At 46.8% G+C, this 13540-nt stretch overlaps 1 protein-coding gene across 1 annotated transcript; it reads right to left on the reverse strand.

Annotated features, from left to right (window-relative positions):
• Nucleotides 1–12788: 12788 nt before the first annotated feature.
• LOC129582901 (acidic leucine-rich nuclear phosphoprotein 32 family member A-like) lies at nucleotides 12789–13225 on the reverse strand. Its single transcript, XM_055474529.1, has 2 exons — nucleotides 12934–13225; nucleotides 12789–12877 (listed from the first exon to the last, which is right to left on the reverse strand). Exons 1-2 carry the CDS (start codon nucleotides 13223–13225, stop codon nucleotides 12789–12791), a joined length of 381 nt encoding a protein of 126 aa, XP_055330504.1.
• Nucleotides 13226–13540: the final 315 nt, after the last annotated feature.

The raw sequence follows: 13540 nt of genomic DNA on the forward strand, positions 1-13540 counted from the left end.
ATTAAATTTTGGATGGTGTAAACGTCGCTGATTTGGCTTGTACAAAACATGGATACAAACGATCAGATTTATTCCAAATTAAATGTAGGAAAAAAGATTGGTAATAGTTTGACACACACACGTGTACAACTTAGCCTTGGTGCTACGAAACCACTAAAACATTTCTTCGTACCGCCATTTTCAAGAAGAGCACAAGTAGAAAAACAAATTCATCCCAAGGAGTTCTAACAAATCATAAAAATTCCTTCGCTTACAACAGCGTTTAAAACAAAGAACAGACACAGCTCAGCTGGACCGTTCAAGATCCTAGGGCTCCTGACCGGCGCCCAGCCCATTTTCATTGCCGCGGGATGGACGCTTTGGCGGTCCTTGGCTGGCTTCACTTTGCGTCACCGACATGTGTCGCATCCCGGCCATCATGCCGGCCAGATAGCAGAACAACGGGGAATCGGGAGCCGGGGCTTGGTCGCCACTGCCCGCTCCCATCTCCCGCATGACCTCCGTTAGCGTGCGACTGTCCTCAAATCCGGCGGCGAAGCACGTGCCGAGCGCCGGCGATGGCGGCTGGCCAGCGGAGGATAACGCGGTGGGCTGCGAAACGGCGTTACTGTCGGCCTGGTTCCCGCTGTTCAAGGTGAGCGGTGCATTGTGCTGTGGAATCATCACAGGCACAGCGGGAGCAGGAACCTCGGGTGCGAAGACAGCAGGGATTTCCGCATGGGACACCACATTGTCCGCCACCGCAGCAATAGCCGCCATTTGGCTGCCAAGAACCTACGAAGAATCAGTGACGGTACTTCGAAGATTCTTATGTCTGTCATCGGATAAAACAATTACGGAGTATGTACACCGAGCTATTGTCGAAACAATATGGCTTAGCCTAGATGACTTCCCGTACAACACCTACGAGTCTACGACTGCACTCGTATAATATGCGACTCAACTGTTACACGCATAAGCACCCAAACAGGTTACGTACCAAAACAGCCGGCTGGTCGGGCTCCCCATCTCCCGTACCAGCTCCGCTGTGTTTGGCGTCCGCCACGCCGCGCTCATCACCACCACTGCCATCGACATCCATCTTCTTCTGTCGCTTGACAGAATCGCCCTGTCCATCGCCAGGATCGCCCAGAAAACCAGTCACCGAACTTTTCTGTCGGCTGTCCTGACGCGCCGCCACCGGAGATCCCTGGCCACGCCGGCTCTCCTTTTCCGCTCCCCGACCGTCCAACTCCTTCAACTACACAAACCCGCGGAATCTACTGTCTTAACCATACACGCCCGTCAACACACAACTTACGTAGAGTCTTTCCAGCCGCTTCAGCTCCGTCACGCAGTCCTCGACGTTCTTCTCGGTGCCGCTGACCACCACCGTGGTGGGATCCCCATCATCGCGTTTCGGGAAGCAGATCTTGACATGAAACCGCTTCTGCAGCCGGCCTAAACTATCGCCCTCGTGGCCCATGATGCGGGAATGGATGCGAAGATCCAGATTCAGCATCCAGGGTATCACGGCTTCCTGTACAATTCATAGCGTTTCACTGGCTTGCTTTTACCTTCTTACAAGTCACACTCCTGATACTACATTGGCTCGTTTGAAACACGTGCATTTCGAAAAGCGTATGATTGATTTTATAATTTTATTCAAGCGGCCCACTTTACTGTTTTATTGTATCAAAAATACGCAAAGACCTCGGTATTGCTTTATTGCGAGGTAACGCTGATTGTGTTCAGGAAGCGTTTTGTATCGGTAAGAGACTGAATGCAGTGTATTATGTGTTGAAATGCGCAATTTTGAGTTTAACCTAGGTTAATGTGAGTAACCTAATAAAAGTCTCTCACCAAGACCTCGTTTTTGCCCGCGAAAGGCACAACAAATATGTCGTCGCATGCTACGAGATAAATCGTTAAGGTGGATACCTGTCTCTTTTGCAGTTTCTGTCCGCTTCGATGTTCCTCTTCATCGTTCTTTCGCTTTCCACTTTTTCCATCCTTTCGCTCCCCAGTTGCGCTCTGTCTGCTCTTGTTATGGCTTTCACCGCTGGCGCTTTCGCCGCCATCGCGTCGCAGCCACTCCTCTTCCCCATTTAACTTCCACAGTCCGTAATCAGTGGCGTCGAATGGCCGCGGAGGATTCGACATCTGACTGAGCAGCTTTTTGTAGAAGACAGCGTTAAACATGACGTCATGATGGCCAGGATTATCCACGATGGACTTGGCAATAGCGTCCCGAACATCAGGTTTGGCCTTCTGCACGATGTTCAAAATCACGTTCTTGGCTGACGCCGGCGCCGGTTTACCGTTCATGGTGATCTTTCGCTTACTCCAACGCTCCAGAAACGGTTTCCAAATCGCTTGGTACGTCGCTTCGGAACACTGCATTATATGTCGAAATACCTGCACAGCAGAGCTAGCTAAACATATGACTATTTTCACCGTTACGGTAAATGCAAATTACCCGAAAGTGTATTCAAACGAAACAGCCATCTACTTTCAAGTATTTCTCTGATAAATAATTCTGCAAATGTTCGTATTACATTGTGTAATACCTGCTGGAATTCGGCGCTCATGCTAAAGGAACCATCCCTCTCATATTTCCGGATATTTGTACACTGGAAAATAATCATCTGCCGGACCTTGTCGTAGTCCTCAAAAGAGATGTAATGGTCGCCCTCAGGCAGTTTATTCTGGGCGTTCCAGTGATGAAGAGTGTTAAACGTCACTCCCATCTCCAGTGCGCGTTGGCGCGCTGACATCAGAATCATCGGAAACGGAGTTCCCATTTTCGCTGACTCAATGTCGTTTTCCGCAGCGCCGATGGCAATGGATTCTGCTTCCGACAGACCGTAGAAAAACGAGACCTAAACACCGCAATGGTGAAAGCCAGAAAGCAAAGCCAGTTTCTGACATGTGATTGTCATGTACAAATATCCAGCTATTTGCGCTGTAACGTCACATCGTCAGCCCGGCGCAGGTTTCTTACTTTTAACGTAACAATTATGGACACGCGTGCATGCTGTACCAATAGCACAGTTCAGTAACGCAGCTATGCAGGAATATTTTGAACACTTACATTCGTTAGCACGGTCTGCGTGTAGTTATCCTTGAAGTCCTGGTGGTCCTTCATCATGGCTACGTGAGGAGATCTTCCCACCAGGAAAAGCTTCAGGTCTTTGGGGAACTTCCCTGCTCTGATCCGGTTCAGAATCTGCTTTTGCGTGTAGTTTTTCTGAGCTCGAATATTCACAGAGACAGGAATGGGGCATTCCTTCTCGTTCGGAGGATTTCGCTTGAAGCTCGCGACCAACTTGCTGTCATCCACATGGGCATACGGAGACAGGCCGGAATAGTCGAGGTTGGCTAGCGGGACCTTTGCGCATTCGACCGTGATCTGCTTCAAGATCCCGTTCAGCTTAGCGAGAGCACTCGCGACGGTTGTCGGGTCCTTCAGTTTTGCCGCTTCGTCCAGCTGGTATCTGGCTGTCTTCACGGGGTTCGATGTTTCCGCATGCGTGTAATCCAAACCTTCCAGGCGGACTACGACACCGTCATGATCGTACTGGCAATCCTCGGCCATTTTGGCGAAGTATCGACAATTCTGCGACCGCGAAATATCAAATTTATGAAAATTACAGTGCTTTATTGGGAATCTGCGATCGACTACTTAAAATGAGGGTTCCGGAATGGAACTCGCAAGGATGCGCACTTGCAGCACTGCATGCAGCCGCGTGTCATGCACGGCAGTATAAGCTACCCCAAACGCAACCCCAACGCCGAATAACCAGATATTTCTCCGTTGCCATTTCTGGCGCAATCTAGTTGGTAAAGGCATACTAAAGGAGTGAAATAATGAGTACCTTCAGACTGTCGAGTCCTGTAATTTCTAACATCTTTTGTAAACTTTCTGTTCGCTGCTGTCTCGCTGAGCAAGCTGCGGAGTTAATTAAATGGAATTTAAACCTACATTGCGCGTTGCTTTCAACTTGCTACAGAAGCTAAGCATAAAGTCGTTTTGATATTCGTGCCTTTTCGGGTAGTACAGCTTAGGACTAACAAGACTCTTAGCCCCATACCCAGATATCCGTACGCATTTGGCAGGTGCACTTGTACGACAACCAGATATTTTAGCTGATTCGTACAGTGCACTGCGCTGCATGCGTTCGGAATCCTTAGTCCTATGGGTGGAATTATGCGTCTTTTTTGCCCTAAGCTGTAGTACCTCAACTCGCTGACCAACAATTCGCTGTTTCTGTCGTACACAACTCGCTGAGCGGTAAATCGTTTACCGACAAATCATTGACCGAAAATTCGTTCTTTTTTTTTGCTAAACCATTGACCGACATAAGTTCAATCGATAAGTTGAATTTGTCGAAACATTTTTGCTAACCGACAAATTGCTTTTTGGTTCGATAAGTTGAATTTGGAATTTCTCAAATTCTTGTTGTTTTTCCGAGGTTTCCTAGGGTAGGCTTTTTAGGTTCTTACGTTTCTTATTTTTCGTTGGTTTCTGGGGGTACTCAGGTCAGCAAAGTGCTAGCTACTTTTTTGTCCTTCAGTACGTTGTACTTTGGGGAATCACACAATATTAGTTCCTGTCATGATTTTTATCCCTTTACAGGTCACTGCCGCTCTTGGGACGAAATACCGTGCCATCTGCAACGGCAACTGGTAAACCATTTGGGCACACACTTTGGTTTGCCAGTTGCACCCACTTTAGATTGCTCTGTTCGGATTTTTGTTCGAAACCTGTATTCCATGTGGTTAATGCTTTGTAAGACTGTTCAGTGAAGTGCGCGTTCAGATTATAATGCAAATCTGAATCGGAAACAGCAGTTCGAGTCACAAAACTACCGCTATGCAACAACCGCATCCAACGAACTACCGCATTATTATACCGATGGCACAAGTTAGTCAGATCGGATTTATGCATAGAATGATTTTTGTACCATACTAAACACACCTCAGTAAAACAGAAACGCACCAGCCATTCGTTCCACGCGATCGAAAGAGACACCAGAGCAAAGCGGCGATTAATATTAATTATACAAGCTACATGCCCTGTATGATTTCATAACACGGACGACGGCCAACAGCAGTGACAAAATTTCCTTTGATCAACACACACCCACGAAGATAGTTTCCGAGTCCACTAACGGCTACAGCAAAAATTCGTCCTGACTGCAATTACAAATGCGCTAATTATACTTGTACAGCAGTAATTTACATATAGGGAGCAAATGCAGTCAACCCGAACCGTCTCCCTGTAAAGCTTTCGTCACCCGGCTGCAGTTTTATATTGCGGCTAAACATGTAGCTCACGTAACGCGCCTGTTTGACTTCACCTGTTAATTCCAGGTAAATCTGCATCAGTCTTCCTCATCCGAATCGATACCGCAACCAACGAAATCATCCAATTCGCTCAAGGCCACAGCCGTTAGTGCGTTCAGTTTGCTGGGATCGAGATCGCCAAGCGTAGCCCGCGTCCATTTCCGGCCGCGGTAATGAGCGGAGGGCCGAGGATCGTTACTCTGGTAAACATTCAGAGCCTGCGACATAACAACCATCCATGGACAATTTTAGCTGCGTCGTTACCGGGTTGTACCAGTTAGTGTTCAGGGTATTTACACGATAGTAGGGGACAGTTAATTTACCCAGACCACCATCACTACCGCGGTAATGGTCAGGTCCTATGGCATCGATGGAGTAGATTTAGGGAGGTATTTCCTGCACGTTCCGGAAATGTCACTTTCGCGCATTTCCAAACATTTTTTTGTTGCACTTATTATGACATGCATACGAGGAGTGAATAAGCATCTTCGGTAGCGCGTTCGAATAGTCGAGACTCTTTGAACACTGTGCGTCAAGTGTGCGGCAGCATGATTCACTTAAAAGCCAACCGCGGAATGTTGCCCATCTGCGTGCACCTCACCGTCAACCGTGGATGGGTGCCCTGATTGACAGTGGCCAAGTTAAACGTGGACTGCCAGCCTTCCGCGGTTGACTGTTAACTGTTAAGCCAGATTTGCAACCACACGAGTGTTCAAAGTGTCTTGACTATTCGAACGCGCTACCGAAGATGCTTGTTCCCTCCTCGTACCAAAATGATTTGTTTACAGTGGCGTGAAAACCGTTTGTCTGTTGGCGAGTTAGGGAGAAATTCGGTTGAGTTGTATAGTCTCACATCCTATCTGTACACCTACATACTAAAGAGCACCAGCAATCACCTTACCTTCGCAATGCGCCATTTCGACAGCCAACTGGGTTGATCGGCGATGGCTGTCGATAGGTCCGCTCGACTCAGCGGCTTCGTTATAACACACTTCCCTGGCCAACGCGACACCCGAAAGGGAGCGAAATTCATAGTGCGCCGCATGTGCCGACAGCTTGCCAACTTCCATCTTGCACTTCTTCCACACCACCTTCTCACAACGCGAACACTCATCAAACGCGCTAGCCACCACGTCAACCAGGCCTTCCATTTCACTACCCAGCTCGGACCACACGCAGTCGTAGAACACCAGCGGTGGTATGCGTCCCGATGAGAGAATACCAGCGATGAGTTCGGCCAGACTGTTGCATCTATCCTCGGCGACACTTACGATAATGACCATCTTGGTGCGAGTATTGAGGCACTTGAGCAAGCAGACCCCCGCCCAGTAGATACCGTGATAGTCTTCCGTCAGCACGACGTAATCCGGGTGGCCGATGGAGACGCGCACATCCGGAAAGTTGACTTCGGTGGTGAGGATACTGTCCCACAGGCAGCACACACGCCGACAACGAATACGCGCGATGGAGTCTAGTGAGCGGAAGACTTCCACCAGCAGCTCAACCGGCAGCGGCATACTCTTCTTGACACCGAAAGAAACCTTCCGCGGTTTCTCAGACGCACTGTCTCGCTGGCGCTGCAGCAGCTGTATGTCGAAGGAGGTACCCTGCTCCACCTCCTTCTTCGCCCTGTTGTACATCTCTTCCTACATTAACAACGGAACATTGTCAACGGCAACTCAGCAGCTGATAACCAAACTGACAGCGACACATCACGTCCCGAAAAAATTTCACATCGACACTTTATGGGAAACGCTACTGTTATTACAGCATTTAAAGTATGAAATTTAAAGAAAAGACAAAATTTCAGGCGAAGCATGAATCGTAGCATGTTTTGGCTGCAAAAAGAGCTACAAATTTATTTTTAAAAAATTTCTTATTACGAATTTCTGACCCAGAACTCCTAAAGTCTCTGCCTGCACTCTGCCCTGGGATTTTAAACTCATTAATTAAATTACAATAAGCACGTACTTTCGCGCGAAGCTAACAAACAGCTTTAGAAATCACTAAGAATTCAACAAAATCATGAAAAATCTGTCAGTTTATTGCAAAATCGTCAGCGGCACAGTGGGAGGGGCAACCTCTGATGCGCCAGCCACACTAACCGTTTCCGCCGGCTACAAAAAGTAATACAAAAAAATTAGTAATTAAGTAAAAAAAAATAAATAAAACTTAAAGTAATAATTATTACATGGCAAAGAGTGTACATATTATCCGAGGTGGAACAAACCTGTTGCACGGGAGCATCCGCTCCAACACCTTTAACACCGGCGCCGCCGCCGCTCATGGCCACTTCGGGAGGTTGGGATGCCGGTTGGGAAATCGAGGCCGTTGCGCCGGCAGGCGAGCCACTGCTGTCGCCGTCCATCATCCTCAGTTCTACCTGCGATGTCGCTTTTCGACGGGCCACAGCGCGCGTGACCACCCTGACCCGTTCCGGTGCCGGCAGCCGCTTTGCCGGACCGCCCCGCTTCTTCCGCAGCGCCCCTTCACCTACAGGCAGTAACTGTTGTACACGATACGGTATCTGCTAGCTCAGGCGCTGATGCAGTTACCTGTGTCGACGCCTTCTTCGTCCGTAGGGTTTTCTTCAACACCGACACTCCCGCAGAACGGCCGCTTCGCTTTCTCATTTTGACGCCAGCCGGACGCGTTCCACCGTCACCGTCAGCAGAGGCCGGAGCACTGCGCTTGCCATCGTCGGGCACAGAAAAGACATTTCGGGGAGTGGGCGGAGACGGCCACAAAGTCTCCAGGAAATGGCGACGACGGGATGGCTGATTCGCGGTGGCTCGGGACGCGCGACTCGACGCGGTGGCTCTGCGCGGTGATGACTGAGGAGTGACGCGTGCCGGGTTCTCCTGACTGCGTCGCCGTGGAGGTCCTAGGGAGGGCAGCGGCGCCACGAGCGCAGCCTGGAATTCATGATGTCAGGGATGGTTATTACTTATTAGCGTATAGGGTATCATCGTTATATTCGTAGTATTTTAATGTGCTAATAAGCAGCTCGAGTGGTCACTGTTCTCAAGGTTACCATGAGAGCTTTCCGAAGCCGGTTTCACCGGAATCGGTAGCGGCGGCACGGGTAAAAATATTTCTTTTTAAAAATAGGATGTACCTGACACAGTCTCTGTACACGCTGAATCTAATAGCGTTTTCAGCTTTTTTGTTATGACTGTTATGATTTTCCCGATCTCGATGTCTCAGATATTTTTGTTGTTATACTACAGATCTATATTACAACTGATTACGTACTACTTACCAGCAGTCCCGACTCGTCGGCCTGACAGTGCTCCGTCGGGGCTTCGGTGTTTTCAGCAGCCTCCGCATCGCGACCATCGTCGCCGCTGTCTTCCACGACGACATCGTTCAACTCCGCCAACTACACAGACCCGCGGAATCATCTCTCTTACTCACAAACGCCCGTCAACGCACAACTCACGTAAAGCGCTTCCAGCCGCAGCAGCTCCGCCACGCAGTCGTCCACATTGTCCGCGTGACCTTGGACGATGACGGTGTTGGCGTCGCTGTACGGCCGGCCTACCGGAAAGCTGATCTCCACTTCGAAACGCATCTGCAGTTGCCGCAGTCCGGCGCCCGTGTGGCCGATGATGTGGGCGTGGCTGCGGCGGTCCAGAGTGATTACCAGCGGGATCTTTCTCTGCATAACCTACATCAGTGCGCTCACATTCATTCGCCTTCCGACAGTTAGCACTATCACCATTCCCACAGCATGTGGTCGCATTAATTAGCGTATCTCGGAAACTTGTTAAGAAACATAGCAGTTAGCAAAACTCAACGGCTGTCTCAAATAATATCTGCGTTATAGAATGTGCTGCCGTCCCTTGGTGGCTGGCCGTGTTGCACAGGAACGGGCACATTTAACGAGCGCGGTTGCCGCTTACTCGGGTACATCGAGCTGATTTACTCCATCCTCGAATTTACCTACCGTGAATGCATTTACTGAAAAAAAAATCTTCACCTCTCCCATCGTTCCATCCAACTTGTCCGCCGGCATTACCTTCTTTCCCACTTTCGCAGAAGCCCCGACCTCATTAGGCTTAGCATCGTTCACATCTGCACAACCGAAATGCACACTTCTTACTCGTACTCACTCGTATTATAAGAAATATACTAAAACACGGAATATATCAATCCGTGCAGGTTAACTGCAGTCTGCAGCATCGGATTTCCGGGTGTTTTCAAGCTTGATTTACGGCACATCTTACTACCGGTAGTGGAAAATTAGTCAAAACAGGAAAATTACCTGGATGCACGTTTTTGATATGCTCGGAGCAGTTGTTTTTCTGGTTGGCTCTGAAATCGCATACGGAACAAGCGAACGGTCTTTCGTCTGCAATTTAAAAATTCCATTTTCGCCTTGGTTTATTGAAAAGAAAAACTTTGAAAAATTCGTTGCGTAAATTCAATAAACATGTCACTCGTAAAAACAAACACAACATATCGTTTGTCACACACAAAATTAAACACAACACCTACCAGGTTCATATAAATGTGTTTTCTTATGAGTGTCCAGATTTCCCTGCTGGGAGAATTTCTTGCCACATTCCGAGCACTCGAACGGTTGTTCTCCTGTCAGAAGACAAGAAACCATCACGATCACATACACTTTACAGCTTCGCAATAATGGCAGTATAAAAAAGAAACAGAATTCGTCCATACAACTGTACTCAATTTACCGTTGTGCTTTTTGCTGCGGTAGTGCGCCTCCAGATTGATTTTCTGATGCTGCCTAAATTCGCATCCATCGAATTTGCACTTGAATTCACCCTGACCTGCAAGTTAGAAACAAAATTACAGATAATGTATACCTTAGTCACAAATTGCAGTACTTGTACAACTGTACAAGGTTTTTGTTTTTGTTTACCTGATGCTTTTTTAATTGTTGTATAACGTTGTCCGGTAATTTCTGTCGTAAAGATACAGCTAGCGCTAAGTTTGCGCTTAAAACGATGGGCACTTCATTCCGTTAATTGGACGGCCTAATTGCTCTAGGTGCGGTAATGGGCAGTTAGATTGCCCATTACCACACCGACCGTATTCTAGGCACCTTGCGCCAGGCAATTACTGTAATTCTTACTAAATTATCTGATGTGCCTCAATAAACCAGCCTGCCAAACGTACAATGCGAGCAAGAAAGGAAAGTAGTATGGATTCATTATCGTACCAGAAACTATATAACGAATGGACAGATTCCGAATTGTTGCAGAAAGAACGTCCGAATGGACATCTGATCTTTTGAGCCAAATCGGTAGTACTGTGTACCGTACGTACGTACTAGTGTTAACTACTCTACTGTAGTTATAACATTACTGTAAATGGGTATGAGTGATTAAGCCGCATTTACATTTTGTTTTCTCGCACTGTATTTCACCAGCATTATTGCGTTTAACTAAACGATATTATGAGTTACCATGAAAAATACTATCAAAAATGAAATAAGCCAATTGGAACATCAGCCGCAGGCGTCCAGTATTCATAATTTAGTTCGTTATCGAAATATTCTAGTTTGAAAAAACATTCCCCTTCAAATTCGACGAAATCGACGATTCCTAGTGGTTCACCGGCCGGATATTTCAATAATTCTGCCCATTCTAGTAAAAGAAAACAAAGATTATAATAATCGTAGTTAACTTAAACGTGGTACGAGTTAGTTGCTACATGTATAGAACTTTACTTGTGTAAAATTGTGACATTACGCATTAAAGTACTGTCCTGTACTTTTACATTTACTCTCAGTGAGAAAGTACAGCATACCTGCATAGCGAGCGGTCGACCATTTGCTGCGGAAAACCCCGAATCCGGCAGCTGTGAGTAAGCGCTGGTGCAGGTCTTTTGGTGTCGGGACTGCCTTACTCCGTTCTGCTCTATGCATTTCATTCTGCAGCTGTAAGAAATCAACTTGGGCAGCCTCGACGCACGCCTCACCACGTAACCCACCAATACAGTAGGCTTTTATGGTCGCTGCGGCTATGTAAAGGGTTATTATCCCGCACGCCATCTTAAGCGTGACCACCTGTCGTTCATATGCGTAATAATAAAGGTCAACATGACAGAACACCAAAAGGACGTACCTTACGCTGCACATCTTCGACAATCATTTGTTTGGGATTACGCCACCGTTTCAGTTCTTTACGGTATTTCCGACGGTTTCGTATCCCTGCTAGGCTTTCCAAACAATCGACAAACTTGCACCAGTCGTTGGTGACAGATTCACCAGATCCGTGGAAATGGCACACAACTGTTCCAGTAATGAAAGTCATTTTAGGAAACGACCCTTACGTTTTTGAACTTACCGCCTCCCGATACGACGACTAAAGCCATATGCTTTACATGGACGTCGTGACAGAAAGGTATTACAACGAGCTTTGCTTCAATAATCCTCTTGAAGGCCTCAGCGTTCCCCAATTTCGGCTGACCAATTACATCACCAAGCCGTCGTAGTGCCTTGTAAGATCTCAAATATTGAATACCGTGTACATCAAAAAATACGACCTCTTTTTGCGCGTGCGTTCCGTTGATAAGGCTGCGCAACACCTCATTTATATGTGATGAATATAGAGGGAGAACAGGTTTGAAAGACTCAGTCAACAGGACGCAATGGTCTCTGTTATCTGCAACTTCTGAAGCGGTCGCGGTTCCTGCAGATAATGCCCTTTCTACTGCAGCAAGTACATTTGGGCAGACTGTAGTGGGATCTTTGGCGAAAAGATGTTCCCATGCTTCTAACTTATTGCTGAATGTTTTAGAGCACAAGTTATTTGACGAGTTCATCAAGCAGCTAAGATTTGGTGCCATGGTGAATTCACGAAAAACTCAAAAGAAACTTTAAAGGTTAATTATTGAAAAGTTTGAGTTTTTTAGTCAAATTTTCAAGACGGAGTTCCACGTTGGGTGTGCTTTACATTTAAAGTCTCGTAGCAACGGTTAGCTGTTTACTGTCAATTATGTTTTTCTCACAGTTTGTAGTGTTTAATACAATCTAGTACTTGGTGTAACCGCTAAACGAACTTGCACCACTTTTAAATCTGACCGCTACTCGCTACTAAAAAAGAACAGACTAAGAAAACTAAAAAAATCAGAAAGCAAAGACTGCCGGAAAAATAGTGGCATACAGTGCATTTGAAAAGCAGTTCAGTTTTAACCGTGATTCTATTTTGTTGTTAATATATTAGTGTGATTGACTGTACGGGGCTAACGTGCATACGCAAGATGATTTGGTTATTCCTGCGTTTAATTGTTGTCGGTAAAAATAATGAGCTGTTAGATAACACAGGCATTAACACAAAAAAAGGTGACCTTTTCAAAGTAAATCACAACATATCTAAGATTTCGCCTCCGCATTCCGTTTCCAACCTGTACCTCGAATCAAAGAACAATAAAATCAGCTAAAAAAAAACAAATATAAAGAAAGAATGGTCGATACCTTACAGAAGATCCTAGTCGATCTGAATGACCTCTGGGACTGATTCTCCGGGTCCATCAGAGACATTGTCTTCCTCCTCGTCATCGGCGTCCATACTTTCATCTGGAAACATTTACTATCAAGTAATAGTTGATATAGTAATAATAAATTTTATTTACCGCTAAGAAACAATGAAATATCGTCGTCGTCTTCCTCGTCACTGTCCACGTCATACGCGGTAATCATGAAGCGCTTGACACGGGGAAACGTGTCCGCCATCCATCGGTCATGTCCGCGAATCTCGCAGATCTCGTTGCCTTCAACATCCAAAGCCCACAGCTTGGTAAGACGAGTCAGGGGCTCCATTTCGTCACGAAACCCAATCTTGTTCCCGACAATCGATAGCTTTTCCAGGTTGGGGAAGCAGGTGGGAAGCGGGCTGAGGTCGTCAAGGTGATTGTCGCCTAACATTAGCACACGCAAGTTGGGATCCTTCCAGAGATCGTAGGCCGCAGTCGATAAGACTCAACTTTTCCAACCCCTGGAACTTTGCGAACTCCGGAAGAATGGCTGGTGGAACCTGCTTCCCGTCGAAGATCATCTGTGGTGTCTGTGGACTTAACTTGCGGAACAGATTTCGGTAAGCCACTTCCTTGGCAGCGCTCGATCCTGCAGCCATGGTCGTTTATGAGATAAGAAAGCACTAGAACACTAGACAAACAGTAGCAATTTTTTATTGTTGCAAAGTTGTTTTTCGCTACACTGAAAACAGATGCCATGCGAACA

The sequence above is a fragment of the Paramacrobiotus metropolitanus genome, unplaced genomic scaffold (assembly GCF_019649055.1).
Source record: "Paramacrobiotus metropolitanus isolate TYO unplaced genomic scaffold, Prichtersi_v1.0 Parri_scaffold0000009, whole genome shotgun sequence".
Taxonomy (NCBI): domain Eukaryota; kingdom Metazoa; phylum Tardigrada; class Eutardigrada; order Parachela; family Macrobiotidae; genus Paramacrobiotus; species Paramacrobiotus metropolitanus.

Coding starts and splice junctions, on each gene's coding strand:
- LOC129582901 (XM_055474529.1), bottom strand. CDS start 13,225: ATGTTAGGCGACAATCACCTTGACGACCTCAGCCCGCTTCCCACCTGC. Junction 12,878..12,933: donor TATTTCATTGTTTCTTAGCG/GTAAATAAAATT, acceptor AAATGTTTCCAG/ATGAAAGTATGGACGCCGAT.